General features: G+C 42.1%; 1 protein-coding gene across 1 annotated transcript in view; it reads left to right on the top strand.

The window, feature by feature from the left end:
• Window positions 1-20,464, top strand: part of LOC120044151 (ribonuclease inhibitor-like) — a gene marked incomplete at its 3' end in the record, with an annotated part of 163,035 nt that overhangs the window by 18,286 nt on the left and 124,285 nt on the right. The window contains exon 6 of the mRNA XM_038988733.1: window positions 3,256-3,407. Within this exon, the coding sequence (XP_038844661.1) occupies window positions 3,256-3,407 (152 nt within the window). The remainder of the gene's footprint in view (window positions 1-3,255; window positions 3,408-20,464) is intronic.

The raw sequence follows: 20,464 nt of genomic DNA, 5'->3' as shown, positions 1-20,464 counted from the left end.
GCACTTCTTGTTACACTCATTCACCGTATCGGTATATGTGTCGATATTCTGAAGCTACTCTGAACATATCCCAGTCCGCGTGATCAAAACAATCTTGAAGCGTGGATTCCGATTTGTCAGACCAGCGTTGAATAGTCCTTAACACAGGTACTTTTTGTTTGAGTTTCTGCCTATAGGAGGGGAGTAGCAAGATGGAATCGTGGTCCGATTTGCCGAATGGAGGGCGGGGGAGGGCCTTATATGCATTCTGGAAGGTAGTATAGCAATGGTCGAGGGTTTTAGCAGAGCGAGTACAGCAATAAGTATGTTGATAGAATTTCACAAGCCTTTTCCTCAAATTTGCTTTGTTAAAATCCCCAGCTACAATAAATGCAGCCTCAGGATATGTGGTTTCCAGTTTGCATAAAGTCCAGTGAAGCTCTTTGAGAGCCGTCGTGATATCCGCTTGGGGGGGATATAGACCGCTGTGGCTATTATTGACAAAAATTATCTCGGGAGATAGTACGGTCGGCATTTAATTCTGAGATATTCCAGGTCGGGTGAATAGAAGGACTTCAGTTCCTGTATGTTATCACAGTTACACCATAAGTCATTAGTCATAAAACATATACCTCCACCCTTCTGCTTCCCGGAGAGATGTTTATTCCTGTCGGCACGATGCTTTGAGAACCCAACTGGCTTTATGGAGTCAGACAGAATATCTTGAGAGCCATCTTTCCGTGAAGCAGAGTATATTACAATCCCTGGTGTCTCTCTGAAAAGCAACTCTCACCTTGAGCTCATCAATTTATTATCCAGAGATTGAACATTATCTAGTAAAATACTCGGGAGCGGTGGGTGGTGTGCACGTTTCCTGAGTCGGACCAGAAGACTGCCTCGAGTACCTCGCCGGCGTTGTTTTGGGTCAGCCTCTGGAATAAACTCGATTGCTCTCGGGAAAGTAAACAAAGGATCCGCTCCAGGGAGGTCGTAGTTCTGTTGAGTTACCGCCGCTCTAATATCCAATAGTTCTTCCCGGCAGTAAATAATAACACAAAACAATTCCTGAGCTAATAACGTAAACAATAGTACATAAACAAAATACGGCAGAGTTGCTTGAGAGCTAGCCGCGATACTGCCATCTCCATCGGCGCCATCTTTATGAATAGATATGGCAGGTTTCAGGACACTGATAAACTGTATCTGAACATGTTGAAAAATATACTGCCTCTATTTTCACAGTTAAAGAATAGCAGTATGCTTTTAACATTGATTTGAATCTTTGCAGGCTGTCAGGCTGTGGAGTCACAGAGGAAGGCTGTGCTTCTCTGGTCTCAGCTCTGAGGTCAAACTCGTCACAACTGAGAGAGCTGGATCTAAGTAACAATGACCTGAAGGATTCAGGATTGAAGCTTCTCTCAGCTGGACTGGGGAATCCCCACTGTAAACTGGAGATTCTGAGGTCAGTATTCCTGTATTTGGTCAACAAATGGTAACTGTTCACCAGATCCACATGTGTTTACCAGGCACACATAGTCCACACCATATGTGCTTGGACAGTGAAGTTTACACACACACACACACACACACACACACACACACACACACACACACACACACACACACACACACACACACACACACACACACACACACACACACACACACACACACACACACACGATAACATACTATACGGTAGATATGTAGATATGTGGTAGTGGTGGAGTAGGGGCCTGAGAGCACACAGTGTGATGTGAAATCTGTGAATATATTGTAATGTTTTTAAAATTGTATAAACTGCCTTAATTTTGCTGGACCCCAGGAAGAGGAGCTGCTGCTTTGGCAGCTAATGGGGATCCATAATACATACAAATACAGTTTTACATTTGGCCCTATGTTCCAGCATTTTGAATTTCAGATTGAATGCTTCATATTAGGCCACAGTACAGAATGCCAACTTTTATTTAAAGGTATTCATACATATCTGTTTAACCGTTTAGAAGTGAAAGCACTTTATGTATGTAGTTCTCCCATTTGAAAAAGTTGTAATTATTTGGACAAATTCACTTATAGTGTATTTAAGTAGCCAAAAGTTTAGTATTTGGTCCCATATTCCTTGCCCACGGTGATTACATCAAGCTTGTTACTCTACACACTTGTTGAATTGATTCGATGTTTGTTTTGGTTGTGTTTTCCAATAGAAAATCAATGGTGAATAACGTCATTTTGGAGTCACTTCACTTGTATTGTAAGTAAGAATAGAAGATGTTTCTGAACACGTCTACATTCATGTGGATGCTACCATGATTATGAATAATCATGAATAATCATGAATGAATCGTGAATGATGTATAATGAGAAAGTTACAGAGGCACAAAGGTCATACCCCCTCTGTTATTGGTAATGGTGAGAGGTTAGCATGTTTTGTTGTAGCCTCTGTTATTGGTAATGGTGAGAGGTTAGCATGTTTTGTTGTAGCCTCAGTAACTTCCTCACTCATCATTTTTCATGATTCATTCATGATTTTTCTTAATCATGGCATCATTACAATTAATTTAGTAGTGTTTATGAACAGGTTATCTACTCACTTAGAAAGAAAATTACTCCTGTCATCATCCACCATTCAGTTACTATTGGGCAAAACATAACCTAAAACACAACCAAAACAAACTGCAAATGCAACCAACGAGTTTGGAACCAAATACTAAACTTTTTACTACTTTAATACACTATAAGTGAATTGGTCAGAATAGTTATGACTTCTTCAAATGGGGAGACTAGATACATAACGTGCTTTATTTCTAAACGGTGAAACAGATATGTATGAAAATACCCTCAAATAAAAGGTGACATTATATACTGTCACCTCATATGAAACATTTGATCTCCAATCCAAAATGCTGGATTATAGAGCCAAATCAAAATGTTAGCTTCACTGTCAAACTAGATATGGTTTGGACTGTATACTCAATACAATCTAAATCTGATACCTCACTGTCTGTCTTTTGACTGATACTGCGTTGTAAACTGGTCTGGTCTGTCTACTCAAATATTTGTAATATACATTTTGTCTCTACAAGCAATACTTTGATCATTTCAATTTTTTTATCGTATACAGTACATCCAATTATGAATACATATAGCAGGTTTCAGGACAATGATACATCTTTATATGTTGAAAAAATATACTGCCACTATTTTCACCAACATAGAATAGCAGTGTTATTTTTAAATGATTTTACTCTTTGCAGGCTGTCAGGCTGTCTAGTCACAGAGGAAGGCTGTGCTTCTCTGGTCTCAGTTCTGAGGTCAAACCCCTCATACCTGAGAGAGCTGGATCTGAGCTACAATCATCCAGGAGACTCAGGAGTCAGACTGCTCTCTGCTGGACTGGAGGATCCACACTGCAGACTGGAGAAACTCAAGTATGTAGAGGATTTATGTCAATGTTCATATCAGACATGTTTGAGTTATCAGGCTAGTTAAGACAAAAATTCTTACTACCACTTGGACGAAGTTATATGCTATGTGTGTGTTTGTGTGCGTGTGTGTGTGCGTGCGTGCGTGCGTGAATGAGTTCACATGTATCTCTCAATAAAATACGTATCACTCAATACAATGTTCTTCTGCTTAACGCTACAGTGTGGAACATGGTGGAGAGTACACAATGAAACTTGGACTTAGAAAATGTGAGTGTTGACTGCTGTGAAGAATATGACTATGAATAAGTCTTAATTCAAGTTAAGTCAGTCAAAGACCACCATCATTACTTACTTGGTCATATTAAATATAAGCTGTAGTTCTACAGAAGCAGAAATCAGGGACACCAGAGTTTAGAAAGTGTTGCTTTGACAATGTGTGTGTGTCTGTGTATGTTTGTGGCCTGTTCGTGTTACATTAGAAATGTGTGTGTTCATGCTGATGATTTCTAATAATGTGTCTGGTTTCATCCATCAGATGCCTGTGATCTCACACTGGACCCAAACACAGTAAACAGACACCTCTCTCTGTCTGAGGAAAACACAAAGGTGACATGGAGGAGAGAGGAGCAGCCGTATCCTGATCACCGAGAGAGATTTGACTGGAAACAGGTGCTGTGTAGAGAGGGTCTGACTGGGCGCTGTTACTGGGAGGCACAGTGGAGTGGGAGAGGGGCTTACATAGGAGTGACATATAAAGGAATCAGCAGGAAAGGAAGTGGTAATGACAGTGGGATTGGATGGAATGACAAGTCCTGGAGTCTGTTCTACTCTGTCAACAGTTTTGTTGCCTGGCACAATGATAAACCCACTACCATAGATGTCCCGTCCTCCAGCTCCCACAGAGTAGGAGTGTATCTGGACTGGCCAGCCGGCACTCTGTCCTTCTACAGAGTCTCCTCTGACTCACTGACCCACCTGTACACATTCTACACCACATTCACTGAGCCCCTCTATCCAGGATTTCATGTTTGGTTTGATGCCGCCTCAGTGTTCCTGTGTCAGGTGGTCCCTGTGTCAAACACAACATGATGTTTCACTCTAATCCTGGTCATGTTCAGTAAGACACACTGGAGCAACAATGTAGAATATCTCTCTGGTGTGTAAACATATGATAGTAAATATTCATGAATACACACCATTGAAGTTGACAGACATTGTCAACTAGAGTCCTTCATTAATAGAATGAATCACCACACTGTGTTGTAAAAACTGGTTTCATTAATAGAATGAATCACCACACTGTGTTGTTAAAACTGGTTTCATTAATAGAATGAATCACCACACTGTGTTGTTAAAACTGGTTTCATTAATAGAATGAATCACCACACTGTGTTGTTAAAACTGGTTTCATTAATAGAATGAATCACCACACTGTGTTGTTAAAACTGGTTTCATTAATAGAATGAATCACCACACTGTGTTGTTAAAACTGGTTTCATTAATAGAATGAATCACCACACTGTGTTGTTAAAACTGGTTTCATTAATAGAATGAATCACCTCACTGTGTTGTAAAAACTGGTTTCATTAATAGAATGAATCACCACACTGTGTTGTTAAAACTGGTTTCATTAATAGAATGAATCACCACACTGTGTTGTTAAAACTGGTTTCATTAATAGAATGAATCACCACACTGTGTTGTTAAAACTGGTTTCATTAATAGAATGAATCACCACACTGTGTTGTAAAAACTGGTTTCATTAATAGAATGAATCACCTCACTGTGTTGTAAAAACTGGTTTCATTAATAGAATGAATCACCACACTGTGTTGTAAAAACTGGTTTCATTAATAGAATGAATCACCTCACTGTGTTGTTAAAACTGGTTTCATTAATAGAATGAATCACCACACTGTGTTGTTAAAACTGGTTTCATTAATAGAATGAATCACCTCACTGTGTTGTAAAAACTGGTTTCATTAATAGAATGAATCACCACACTGTGTTGTAAAAACTGGTTTCATTTAGAATCACTGATCTTGTTGTTATTGGTCTTCTTGGTGTTTGTAAATATTGTTGTCTGTAGAATGTTTCTTTGTCAAATTCTTGACACAACAATCATGTATCTGCATAAACTCAATTCCACTGAATGAAATGTATATGTGACAGATTTGACTAAAAAAGGTTAATAAAGCAGATGAAAGAACAGCAGTTCTGAATGTTTTGTGTTTGATAAGAATATGACATTTAATTACATGAAGTAACACACACACACCAGTTTGAGACAGTTTTTTCCTGTAAATAATAACCATGTTAAACTATAATAACATAGATTTTTTACATGTTTAGTGTTGGAGTGGTCGTTTACACTGGACCACGTGACCACAATAATGTCACCTGTAGTTGTTTTAAGAAGTATATCATACACTGTACATTTAAATTATATTATTTCAAATGGTCAAGGCCTTTATGAATGTATTTTAATGCCTAAATCATATGCCAATTTCTGTGAAAAAATTCTGAAGATATGGGAGGTCAAAGATCATGAGTATTTAATGTCTCTGTCGCTGTCTGTCTCTAACCCCAGTTGTCAGTTCCAGTCCCCCCCAGATAAAGAAAACCTGGAGGGGTGTTCCCTGTCCTATCGTACGTTCTCAGAGTTATAGCCGGGTCGGTTCAAACACAGTTTAATTGTTGTAGGTGTTTTCTTAGGCATACACACACATTCCCCTCTCTCCCAGTCCAACCTAGTTGGATTTATGTTTAATACTTTTAATTACTCCTTATCCATGCTACATAACCTCTAATCCCTAATGGTTAAGTTTCCGGGTAGAATTATTTAATCATTTATCTTTAACCTTATAAATTATTTTATCAGAAATACTATGGGGTTAAATAATACTACTGATGATCATTACTGTATGAAATACTATGGGGTTAAATAATACTACTGATGATCATTACTGTATGAAATACTATGGGGTTTAATAATACTACTGATGATCATTACTGTATGAAATACTATGGGGTTTAATAATACTACTGATCAGCATTACTGTATGAAATACTACAATGTTACCCATTATTTATCTGATCACTCTTCCAGCATTGATAAACATTTGATAAGTCCAGAGGCTCCAACCAGACCAAGACAATAGTCTTCAGTACCCAGCTGTCAGAGGCTCCAACCAGACCCAGAGAGTAGATTCTCCAGTACCCAGCTGTCAGAGGCTCCAACCAGACCCAGAGAATAGTCTCCAGTACCCAGCTGTCAGAAGCTCCAACCAGACCCAGAGAATAGTCTCCAGTACCCAGCTGTCAGAGGCTCCATCCAGACCCAGAGAGTAGAGTCTCCAGTACCCAGCTGTCAGAGGCTCCAACCAGACCCAGAGTAGAGTCTCCAGTACCCAGCTGTCAGAGGCTCTAACCAGACCCAGAGAGTAGAGTCTCCAGTACCCAGCTGTCAGAGGCTCCATCCAGACCCAGAGAGTAGAGTCTCCAGTACCCAGCTGTCAGAGGCTCCATCCAGACCCAGAGAGTAGTCTCCAGTACCCAGCTGTCAGAGGCTCCATCCAGACCCAGAGAGTAGATTCTCCAGTACCCAGCTGTCAGAGGCTCCAACCAGACCCAGAGAGTAGAGTCTCCAGTACCCAGCTGTCAGAGGCTCCAACCAGACCCAGAGAGTAGAGTCTCCAGTACCCAGCTGTCAGAGGCTCCATCCAGACCCAGAGAGTAGAGTCTCCAGTACCCAGCTGTCAGAGGCTCCATCCAGACCCAGAGAGTAGAGTCTCCAGTACCCAGCTGTCAGAGGCTCCAACCAGACCCAGAGAGTAGAGTCTCCAGTACCCAGCTGCCAGAGGCTCCAACCAGACCCAGAGAGTAGAGTCTCCAGTACCCAGCTGTCAGAGGCTCCATCCAGACCCAGAGAGTAGAGTCTCCAGTACCCAGCTGTCAGAGGCTCCATCCAGACCCAGAGAGTAGAGTCTCCAGTACCCAGCTGTCAGAGGCTCCATCCAGACCCAGAGAGTAGAGTCTCCAGTACCCAGCTGTCAGAGGCTCCATCCAGACCCAGAGAGTAGATTCTCCAGTACCCAGCTGTCAGAGGCTCCAACCAGACCCAGAGAGTAGAGTCTCCAGTACCCAGCTGTCAGAGGCTCCAACCAGACCCAGAGAGTAGAGTCTCCAGTACCCAGCTGTCAGAGGCTCCATCCAGACCCAGAGAGTAGAGTCTCCAGTACCCAGCTGTCAGAGGCTCCATCCAGACCCAGAGAGTAGAGTCTCCAGTACCCAGCTGTCAGAGGCTCCAACCAGACCCAGAGAGTAGATTCTCCAGTACCCAGCTGTCAGAGGCTCCAACCAGACCCAGAGAATAGTCTCCAGTACCCAGCTGTCAGAAGCTCCAACCAGACCCAGAGAATAGTCTCCAGTACCCAGCTGTCAGAGGCTCCAACCAGACCCAGAGAGTAGAGTCTCCAGTACCCAGCTGTCAGAGGCTCCATCCAGACCCAGAGAGTAGAGTCTCCAGTACCCAGCTGTCAGAGGCTCCAACCAGACCCAGAGAGTAGAGTCTCCAGTACCCAGCTGTCAGAGGCTCCATCCAGACCCAGAGAGTAGAGTCTCCAGTACCCAGCTGTCAGAGGCTCCAACCAGACCCAGAGTAGAGTCTCCAGTACCCAGCTGTCAGAGGCTCTAACCAGACCCAGAGAGTAGAGTCTCCAGTACCCAGCTGTCAGAGGCTCCAACCAGACCCAGAGAGTAGAGTCTCCAGTACCCAGCTGTCAGAGGCTCCAACCAGACCCAGAGAGTAGTCTCCAGTACCCAGCTGTCAGAGGCTCCATCCAGACCCAGAGAGTAGAGTCTCCAGTACCCAGCTGTCAGAGGCTCCATCCAGACCCAGAGAGTAGAGTCTCCAGTACCCAGCTGTCAGAGGCTCCAACCAGACCCAGAGAGTAGAGTCTCCAGTACCCAGCTGCCAGAGGCTCCAACCAGACCCAGAGAGTAGAGTCTCCAGTACCCAGCTGTCAGAGGCTCCATCCAGACCCAGAGAGTAGATTCTCCAGTACCCAGCTGTCAGAGGCTCCAACCAGACCCAGAGTAGAGTCTCCAGTACCCAGCTGTCAGAGGCTCCAACCAGACCCAGAGAGTAGAGTCTCCAGTACCCAGCTGTCAGAGGCTCCAACCAGACCCAGAGAGTAGAGTCTCCAGTACCCAGCTGCCAGAGGCTCCAACGAGACCCAGAGAGTAGAGTCTCCAGTACCCAGCTGTCAGAGGCTCCATCCAGACCCAGAGAGTAGAGTCTCCAGTACCCAGCTGTACTCTGTAGTACTCTGTAGTGGATGGTCTACTCTGTTAGAGGATCAGTATTAACATCTACAAGTCTCTCTCTCCTTTATCTCTGTAGTGGATGTTCTACTCTGCCAGAGGATCAGTCCAGATGTGCAGTGTGTCAGCGGGTGTTGAGGGATCCAGTCTCTATCACCTGTGGACACAGGTTCTGCAGACAGTGCATCACCAGATACTGGGAGAAACCTGCTCCTTCAGGAGACTATGACTGTCCTCAGTGTAGAAAGAGCTCCAGAACACTTCCTGTACTGCAGCACCTGAGTAAACCCAATGATACAAGATCTGAACCCTCAACCATATTTGTTGATATGACATGGCAGGTGGCCAGGGATCCCCCTATATAACTCTGTGAGGATACCACTAGCTGGAGTCAGAGTGTGACTGTCACACCACTACAAGTTATTGTTTAAATATAATGGATTAGTCCGAAAGGTGCAAAGATCAGTAGAAATCAAGTTCACCTACAAAAATGTACATTGAGTCTTTTACCCAAGTCTGGTATGAAGCTATGATTTCAGGATGTTCAGAACATTCCATGTTCAGATAGAAAGGTAGAACTGACCTGAAACAGGATACTGGGCCCATATCCACATATCCTTCCAGGTGTTACACTATTAACAGTAGTATTATAGTGAATCCCCTGTCCTTCCAGGTATCTGACTATTAACAGTAGTATTATAGTGAATCCCTTGTCCTTCCAGGTATCTGACTATTAACAGTAGTATTATAGTGAATCCCTTGTCCTTCCAGGTATTACACTATTAACAGTAGTATTATAGTGAATCCCTTGTCCTTCCAGGTATTACACTATTAACAGTAGTATTATAGTGAATCCCCTGTCCTTCCAGGTATCTGACTATTAACAGTAGTATTATAGTGAATCCCTTGTCCTTCCAGGTATCTGACTATTAACAGTAGTATTATAGTGAATCCCTTGTCCTTCCAGGTGTTACACTATTAACAGTAGTATTATAGTGAATCCCTTGTCCTTCCAGGTGTTACACTATTAACAGTAGTATTATAGTGAATCCCTTGTCCTTCCAGGTATTACACTATTAACAGTAGTATTATAGTGAATCCCTTGTCCTTCCAGGTATCTGACTATTAACAGTAGTATTATAGTGAATCCCTTGTCCTTCCAGGTATTACACTATTAACAGTAGTATTATAGTGAATCCCTTGTCCTTCCAGGTGTTACACTATTAACAGTAGTATTATAGTGAATCCCTTGTCCTTCCAGGTGTTACACTATTAACAGTAGTATTATAGTGAATCCCTTGTCCTTCCAGGTATCTGACTATTAACAGTAGTATTATAGTGAATCCCTTGTCCTTCCAGGTATCTGACTATTAACAGTAGTATTATAGTGAATCCCTTGTCCTTCCAGGTGTTACACTATTAACAGTAGTATTATAGTGAATCCCTTGTCCTTCCAGGTGTTACACTATTAACAGTAGTATTATAGTGAATCCCTTGTCCTTCCAGGTATCTGACTATTAACAGTAGTATTATAGTGAATCCCTTGTCCTTCCAGGTGTTACACTATTAACAGTAGTATTATAGTGAATCCCTTGTCCTTCCAGGTGTTACACTATTAACAGTAGTATTATAGTGAATCCCTTGTCCTTCCAGGTGTTAGACTATTAACAGTAGTATTATAGTGAATCCCTTGTCCTTCCAGGTGTTACACTATTAACAGTAGTATTATAGTGAATCCCTTGTCCTTCCAGGTATCTGACTATTAACAGTAGTATTATAGTGAATCCCTTGTCCTTCCAGGTATCTGACTATTAACAGTAGTATTATAGTGAATCCCTTGTCGTTCCAGGTGTTACACTATTAACAGTAGTATTATAGTGAATCCCTTGTCCTTCCAGGTGTTACACTATTAACAGTAGTATTATAGTGAATCCCTTGTCCTTCCAGGTATCTGACTATTAACAGTAGTATTATAGTGAATCCCTTGTCCTTCCAGGTATCTGACTATTAACAGTAGTATTATAGTGAATCCCTTGTCCTTCCAGGTATCTGACTATTAACAGTAGTATTATAGTGTTATTAGCTTGTACCTATAATTGTTGATCAGTTAGGTTTAACTAACTACCAATACACTGCTTAAAACTATAATTGTTCAGAATGTGTAGGTTTAGTAGCTAAAAATAAAATAAATAAAATGTAATTGTTCAATAATGTGTAATGTGTAATTGTTCAATAATTGTATGTTGTGTTAAAAAATAAAACGATCTGATCATATGTAATGTGTTGTGTTTATATTACTTTTACAAACAAAAATATGTGATAATAAATAAACAAATCTAAACTAACAAATGTCAAATCATATTTGTCACCCAGATGGCCAGTATATTTGAGTAACGTTATTGTGTATTCTACGCAATGACGCCATCATGCAATGACATCACAATGTCATTTAGCAACTTTTATCAACAAATCAATCTGCCTCTAGCAACTTCCCCTGAAAATGATTTGGCATCACTGGACACACCTACTCATTCAAGGGTTCTTTCTACATTGTAGAATAATAGTGAAGTCATCAAAACTACGAAATAACACATATGGAATCATGTAGTAACCCAAAAAGTGTTTAACAAATCAAAATATATTTTATTTTCTTCAAAGTTGCCACCCTGTGCCTTGATGACAGCTTTGCACACTCTTGGCAACTAGCTTCATCTGGAATGCTTTTCCAATAGTCTTGAAGGAGTTCCCACAAATGCTGAGCACTTGTTGGCTGTTTTTCCTTCACTCTGCTGTCCAACTCATCCCAAACCATCTCAATTGGGTTGAGGCTGGGTGATTGTGGAGGCCAGGTCATCTGATGCAGCACTCCATCACTCTCCTTCTTGGTCAAATAGCCCTTACACAGCCTGGAGGTGTGTTGGGTCATTGTCCTGTTGAAAAACAAATGATAGTCCCACTAAGCGCAGACCAGAAGGGATGGCGTATCACTGCAGAATGCTGTGGTAGCCATGCTGGTTATGTGTGCATTGAATTCTAAATAATTCACAGACAGTGTCACCAGCAAAGCACCCCCACACCATCACACCTCCTCCTCCATGGTTCATGGTGGGAACCACACATGCAGAGATCATCCGTTCACCTACTCTGCGTTTCACAAAGACATGGCGGTTGTCACTTACATTACATATAAAAAAATATATAAAACAGTACATCATATGACATTATTACACCACTACATACTGTATCTACAATACAAAATGCATAATACCAGCATACAACAATATTACAATGCAGTGTGTGTGTAGAGTCCGTGTGCTAGTGCGTGTGTGTGTCTGTTCCTGTGTGTGTCGCTTCACAGTTCCCCCTGTTTTTTTTAACCAGTTTTTAAAATCTGATTCTACTGCTTGCATCAGTTCCCCAATGTGGAATAGAGTTCCTTGAGGTCATGGCTCTATGTAGTACTGTGTGCCTCTAATAGTCTGTTCTTTACTTGGGTATTGTGAAGAGACCTCTTGTGGCATGTCTTGTGGGGTATGCATGAGTGTCCATGAGTGTACATTCAGCATGTCAACACTTCTTACAAAAACAAGCAGTGATGAAGTCAATCTCTCCTCCACTTTGAGCCAGGAGATTGACATGGATATTAATGTTAGCTCTCCGTGTACATGTAAGGGCCAGCCATGCTGCCCTGTTCTGAGCCAATTGTAATTTTCAGAGGTCCCTCTTTGTGGCACCTGGCCACACAGTATCTAAGAGGTGGATCCATTTAGCCTCTTGTTGTAGTAGGAAAACTATCAAAATCACCCCCTCTAGGATACCTCTGAAAGTCATTGGGACTGCCTGTAGACCTAATTTTTGAGCTCCCGAGTGGCAGAGCGGTCTAAGGCACTGCATCTCATTTCTAGAGGTGTCAATACAGACACCCGATACGGTTCCAGGCTGTATCACAACCGGCCGTGATTGGGAGTACCATAGGGTGGCGCACAATTGGCCCAGTGTCGTGCAGGTTTGGCCGGTGTAAGCTGTCATTGTAAACAATAATTTGTTCTTAACTGGCTTGCCTAGTTAAATAAAGGTTACATTTAAAATAAAATAAATAATTTGGTATCAATGTTTGTGTACAAAGAATGAATATCAATATAGAATAAAAAAGCATTTCCTGGAATCTTGAAACCCTTCAGCCTGTTGACAAATTCATAAATATTGTTAACATAGCTGGGGTGTTTCTGGGATAGAGGGTTGATATAAAAGTCAATATATTCACCAACACAGTAAGATTCTGAGACACAATCACTTACTATTGGTCAGCCGAAAGGAACTTTTGGAGGGAACCGCCCACGTCTCAGGAGATATGTATTTTAGACAGTAAGTAAAACTGCCTTGGAGTATCTGTCCCAACAAATATATAGATATCGATATCGATGGGGCAATGGAACATAGTGTTTAACATGATCCTACTTTCAATTTGCTTCAAGAAGATATTGCACTTTATCCATTTGAACAATCTGAGCCCCCTTATCTGCTGGTTTAATCACTAAATTCTGATTGCTGTTCAATGTTTTGAGAGCTTGATTTAGTTGATTTGTAAAGTTAAAGTGATGTACAGGTCTGGTTCTGAATTGTGAAAAGGAAGCCACATCCCTACGTATAAGAGTCTGTATAGTTTCTGACACTGACTCCAACTGAGGTTTCCAATGTGAGGGGTTTGGAAATAGTATATGAAGAAAATCTGTTTCATATTCAAAATGATCTTATAACTTCAATCTTCTATGATAGACGTGTAGATCCCTCCGGAGCACCCCACAGTCCACCTGTTTAGGAGTTTGTATGAAAGTCAGTCCTCTTTCTAGAACCTCACTCTCGGCTTTGTTGAGCCCAATGGGACATTGCTGGTCTTGACCTCAAATCATTTGTGAAATGGTATGGACATATTGATAGAACAAGGTCACTAAACTGATGGTTAGACAGGGTGGATCCAAGAGCCTCTGCTGTCATCTAGAGGGTGTTTCTCTGTACTGCTTGACACATGGAGACTCAATGGAGGCCCAGTGCAAGTGCTCAAAGTCAGGCACTAATAATTGTTTGTCATGCTGGGTCTAAAAGCAGTCAGTGTCTCAACTCTTCGAACAGCAGCTATGGACAAGTATGTCACACAAAGTATGCCACAAAGTATGCCATTTTAAATAAAATAACATTAAATAAATAATTAGTAAGTGTAGTCATGTACTAAAAACTGAAAACTACTAAACAGAAGAACAAATATCATACTATACACCAGGGGTTCTCAAACAGGGGTCCCTGGTGTAATTGAAAGGGGTCCGTGAAATCAAAAAGTGTAATGAACGTATTCAGTACCACAAGGTTTCCAGTAACTTTACATATAATATAGAGGGGGTGGAGGTCCCTGAGGACCGCTCAAAACCTTGCCTGCCTTGCCTCAAAATATGCAGGGGTTCCAGTACCCCAAAAAAGGTTGAGAACCACTGCTATACACATTACTGAACAAAAGAACTGAACATGTTTGCGGGTTTCAATGGATCCAACAAATTGCTGGCAGATATTTTCCCTCGAGACTGTCCAGCCTGTCTTTATGTACATTACAGACAACTACGCCGTTCAGTCTCTCTTGGCCCATGCTAGCCCGTAGCCAAGTCTTTAACCTGCGGAGTGCACTGAAACTCCTCTCAGCCTCACATGAAGACACTGGCACCACAGACAAAATTCTGATCAGCACCTCAACTTGGTCAAACAACCCCCGCACCTCCACTGGAAGCCTCCTGAGGACCTCTGCTGCCTCTCCACTGCTGCTACAGGGGTATTTGTTGTGAAAGAGAGGGATCTGCACTGAAAGAGAATCTATGTTCACCTCTGGGTACTGATCTAGAGACTCATCCAACTCCCCCGTGAGAAGCGCTCTTTCCAACTTTTGCAGGACGTTTAGACTGTCCTGGTCAAAACGGTCGCCAAACTGAACCTCCACACCATCCAACACTTAAATAAATTCTGCACTATAGTGATCCACTGCTTTGCCAGCAAATCGTCTTGAGTGCGTCTCAATGGATTCAATAGAATCAATCAATGTTGTTGCTTTCTCATACAGTCAACGGTAGCTTTCGTCATTTCTCTTGCCCCTAAGAGATGACCGCACACACTCGACTGCAGCCTGCATACCAGAGACAGTCTGAGTTTTCTTCTGCAGTGAAATGTTTAGACATTCAAGCTCTCCAAGAACAGCAGAGGCAAGTGTGAGGCCCAACACAGTCTTGCCTTTGCTGAAGTACTCGAATAAGCCACTGGCAGTTGAAGCTGTCTTGGATGCAGATTTTGCCATCTCCTCTAGGCTGCTTAGTACCTGCTCATACTTCCCTAGCACAGCTCTAATAGCAGTATTCAGCACAGTCCACCTTGTTGGACATATGGGTTTCAGGGTGGTCAGATTTGTATCTTTGGACGTGACAATTGATTCAAACATGCTCTTAAACTTTCCTGACTGGCCATAGAGGACACCTAACTGATGGACCCAAGAAAGGGAATCCCGGATCAGTGGGGGGCTGAGCAGCCAGCCTGTGTAATCAGATTTACTGTGTGCTCCACAATGGACATAGAGGGCTAATGGCTGCTGCCTCCTCACAATTGCCTGTGCACCTGTGTATTTTCCTGCCATGTTTGAGGCACCATCGTAACTCTGCCCACGTAAGCCAGACATGGGCAAATTGAGCCTCAACAACACATCAGTTGCCACTTCCGCAATGCCCTCGCCTGTTGTCTCCGACACCCTGTATAGCCCAATAAACTCCTTGTGAGGGACAAGGTCATGGTCAACATAACGCAGACAGACACTCTCCTGTTCAGCACCAGAGACATCTTGAGTACCATCAACAATTACTGAAAATTGTACAATCGGAAGAGACCGAATCTCAGCTGCAATGGCTCGAATGACTGTATTGGCCATGATGTTCAGAATTTCATTCCGTGCTTTGGGGCCTTTGTACATTGTGGTACGCTCTGTTAACCACTTCAGTAAAATGGGATCATCCTCTTCTGCCCTAAGTTTCAAAAGCTGGTATAAATTCCCACTGTCATCCGTGTAGCCTCTAAAGGCTTGTCCCTGTCTTACTACATGCCGCACCGAACTAACAATTTTCATCAAGCAATACCTTGCGTCCTCCTGCTGTTTACCCCACGCGCTGGATAACTGGACACTGATTGGATTTAGCTGGTGTGCTGTTACAATTACAAAGTGGCGGTGGGTTTGGCAGTTTTGATGTGCTGTGAATTTTTCAATGGCTTTTCTCCAGTTCCTAAATCCTGCACTAATGAAGGCAGCATCTGCTCTTTGCCAAAAGATGGCTGTCTTGAAAACCCTTGGCTCCAGTGAAAACACAACACTCCTTTTATTGATGGATTATAATGTAGCCAGGGGAAATCGCGAAACCATCTCTCTTGAAACGTCAGCACTCTGTTGGCAAGAGTTTGCGGTTCTATAAATTGTGGGTGTGGCTGATATAGTTTTGTACCATCACTGAGGTAACTGGACAATGCTGTGCCACTGTCCCCTATACTGGTGCTGCTGGCAACAAGGGTGACACCTGGTCCTGCCGTGGCTGTGACATTGTTCTCTGAAGTCTCTCTCCCTGGCTCTTTCTCTTTCACCACCCTCACTGACTCACAGTCTGTCTCCTAGAAAAGAAATAAGGTGTTTGCTGTACTCCTAACTACCGGTACCCAAAACTACACAATTAATCACAACATCAATACCATTGCCTTAAACAAATCTTAGTTCAGTCACCAGTTTAAGTTGAGAGTCGGGGTATCCATGGCATTTTCCAATTATGTCCCTATTTACAAAAAAAATATTTGAGAACCTTTCATAATGTTGCCAAACAAAGACTCAACAAACTTACCTGAGACTCCCTGTCTCTGCCAGTCTGTCCCTGCATATCTGTCCTCAACTCTGCTGTCTGTGTGCCATCTGTTGCCTGCTCTGCCTAATGACATCATTGTGAAACATTTCCATTAGCATTTCACTTCTGTCTTATGAACATTTTATCAACTAGTCTTTGAGATATTAGGCTTCTAGGGTTCTTACTTTGCGTTGTGGTGTACTGAAAAATACTCTGATGTCCGTCTTTTTTCTGCCATTTGTCTACCTGGCTGGCTGGCTACACACACAGTGTAGGTTATTTACAGTAGGAGATGGGCTTCTATCATCTTATCATCTTATCTTCTACCATTCTATATGTGCTTTGATCTAAAGGGTAACTAGCAAATGTTTAACGGATTGCAGTGACAAGTTGACAGCTGTATGAGTTCACCATTTACACAACATATGCTGCAACCTTTCGTAATTTTAATATAGTTTGTTTCATATTGGCTGGCTTCCAACAATAGCTGAATTTGCAGAGCTAGCGAGCACCAATTCCGTTTCTGTGGTGTTTGCTATAATCTTTGCTACCTGGTTAAATAAAGGTGAAATAAAATAAAAATAAAAAAGTTCACTAGCGACAATTTAGCTTTTGCAACTAGACCATTAAATATATTTAAGACAATGGTAGAAGAGAGTGTAGTTCTGTTCAGTTTGGACTTTTTTATCGCTAACCTTATCGCAGGGACTTTGAAGCACTCCAGCTGCATGCTGATCTTGGAATAAACTGACGATGGCAAAGATTCCATCTTTGACGACGCCACATAAATGGAATAGGTACTAGCTAGCATGATGGTTAACGTTTGCTTTAGTTTGCGTGCTAGCTCTGCAAATTCAGCTAGTGTGTGTGAACCCTGCCAACATAAAAAAAACATTGCTATGGCCGATTGACTAGATAAACCTCACGTCAGTTACGTGCATTGAGTGCCTTTCACACAGTAGATACGAACTATCTTTTACCTTGCAAGCTGAGGAACTGGCAGTGGATCAAACCATTGTGAGGAAAAGGGCGGGGGTCGCAATCTTTTGAAATTTAAAAACGCGCTATTAAGTGTCTATAATCAGCATAAGTGCTTTAATTGCGTATTATTAATATTATTGAAATTACATAGTTATGTTAACAGTGATATATTGGGGGGGACAAATTATATTTTTCCCAGGATGGGGGGGTCGTGTGGCCCCATCCCCCCTGGGATTTCCGCCTATGCATGAGATACCCATAGAACTGAGCCGTGCTCCTTTTCAGCACCATGCGGCGGTCTCAGGTGCTGCCCAGACTCGAAACATTTCAGCACCATGGCACGGTCCCCTGACGCCTAGAAACGTGTCAGCACTATGCAGCGGACAATAGTGCTGAAATAGGTAAAGCCCCCTAGAACGTCATTGATTTTAAATTATTGTAAGTGCAAGTGGTTATAATTTATTGCATGTCCTAGTTTTGCAGCTTTGCAACCTCAGAATTATAGCTAATGGATTGCAGCGAGTTACGTGTTTGTGCATGGCGATGAATGAGGATGCTTGATAAACCATAAATGAAACGCAACAACGTGCACTTACAAATATTTTCGTTTGGCAGAACTTTGACAAGCTATGATCTGTTTTCTAATGACATTGACAATTCATATAGACATTAGACTTAGGCCTAATTGTGACATCATGTGTGTATGACATCTTTGAAGAATGCCCTGGCTTCAGCCAATCGGAATCGAGTATTCAACAATGCTTTGGCATAATTCAAGGACGTTCATATTCACTTCAGTTGTCTGCCGATGGTTCACTGACGTTTTTTCAAAGGAAGTATTAGTATTACCTCTAAACATCCTACAAGAATAAGCTACACATCATGTCAGACGACAGCAAGGTATGGTTCATTTAGCCTATTTTGAGTTTAGAGGAGAAATTACTAACAATATAGTAGGTCACTACCACAGCAATAGGTGTCACTGGTTTGATCCATGGACTGAAATCTGACCACTATTGCCGTTTTGTTTGAAATAGGAGAGAATCATTTGTTTCATAAAGTCACAACCTAGGACTGATATTGACCTCTCATTTATCCACCAGAACGTGAAATGTGAGGATCACCCGGATGACCAAAATAAAGTTGTGGAGAATATGAAGGATGAAACAGAGACACATGAGAACAACAAGAACAGGACAGGAGGCAAGGTAAGAAATATGCTGTCCTTTACACATCCTCTGCCTACTTAGTAAACTAATCCTAGATCTGTGCCTATCACTAAATCCTAACCTTAAAGCATTAGGAGACACTACACTGACCTTAGATCTGCTATGAGACCTATAATCTGTTGTCATGTAGGCTAAACGTAAGTCCAGTGGCCGTGCCAAGAAGACTTCCGTGGAGGAGGACAGCAGCATTGGTGCAGGTCCGAGATTACTTAATGTTGGGTGCAGGTTGTGTTCAAATTCATCAGCACTGATCTGAGAAGATAGTATCTATATAGGTGAAAGCAATATAGTGGAGGCCCGCAGAGAGATGTGCTTTTACCTGTCCAGTGCAATCAAATCACTAAAGGTGAAGGAAATTAGGAATAAAGTTCAGATTCAACTTTAGATTTCTCTTTGCGGTTTCCCAGAGTCTTCTCAGACACCCGGGTGTGGTTTCCGGGAAAGGGGATCTATCATTGAGCAGCTGGAGAAGGAGGCTCAGAGGACTCTAATGCCTTCTCTCAAGATTGGGACATGCTGTGCCCCAATCCTCCTCTCTTTCCTGAGGAGTCTAACTGATGAGCAAGTTCCATGTCTTTTTCCAACCTCACATACAACTTATCTGAATTTGTAGTCATAGTGCACCTTCTAACCACAAATAGGCTTTTAAACACTACACCTAACCCTAACATCACTGTAACCACACCCCTAACTCTTGCTGTAAATCAAGAACAAAATGACTCATATACTTGCTAATAGCTTAATTAAATACACTTTTATTATCCCTAACATGGCTATCTAGTGACTCCACTAACTCAACACCAGTGTGCAGCTAAAATATGTGTCCTTTCTTTTCTTTTCTCAAGCCAATGGAGAGTGATTCAGCATGGCATGAAAAATAACGTAAGTCTCTCCACATAAGGTTCTGGTCAAAAGTTGTGCACTATATATATATATAGGGAATGGTGTCATGGAATTGGTTGATTGGCAAAAACATTACTCTGTTTGTTGGTCATAGCTGACATTCGAGCAGCTCTCCATGCTGTGTCTGAAGATTGTTAAGGTCGTGACCCAGACAGCCCTCCGCATTCTCCTACCAGCGCTAGCTCGTATCATGGGGGTGAACCTGAGGAGTGGGGCAACCTCCCCAGAATCCCAGTGCTCTCTGACAGGGTCTGAGGATTCCTTAGGCAGTCTGGATGAGAGAGAGAAAAGGCTGCTGATCAGTGGGATGAACTTCTGGACTAAGGAGAGGAGGAGGAATGGCAGTGCAGGGTGCCGCCAAAAATCCACTCGCAGAACCTCATCATCATGCTGGTCGCCTAAGAGGTATGTTCACAGCAATATTTGAACTTAATAATTTCAAGACCTGACCCATACTTATCATAAATGATTTACTTGGAATTCATACCTTGTAGTTTTAAGTTCTGGTCAGAAATGTTGCCCCTGAGGGGGTGGGTCCAGGTGAAAGTAATTTTTAACTGGGTAAGCCATAAAGTAATCTATGAATAAATAGATCAGGTACATGCCTTTCAGAAGTAGTCATATTCTGATGTCGTATAAACATAAAAATCAGACAAAAAATTGTGTCAGTTGGCTTTAGGCTTCTAGAACTACGATGGTATGAGAAGTAAACCATCAT

The sequence above is a fragment of the Salvelinus namaycush genome, chromosome 3 (genome assembly GCF_016432855.1).
Source record: "Salvelinus namaycush isolate Seneca chromosome 3, SaNama_1.0, whole genome shotgun sequence".
Lineage (NCBI taxonomy): Eukaryota > Metazoa > Chordata > Actinopteri > Salmoniformes > Salmonidae > Salvelinus > Salvelinus namaycush.
Note: the sequence above shows the minus strand (reverse complement) of the source record. Positions and strands in the feature narration are given on the sequence as shown.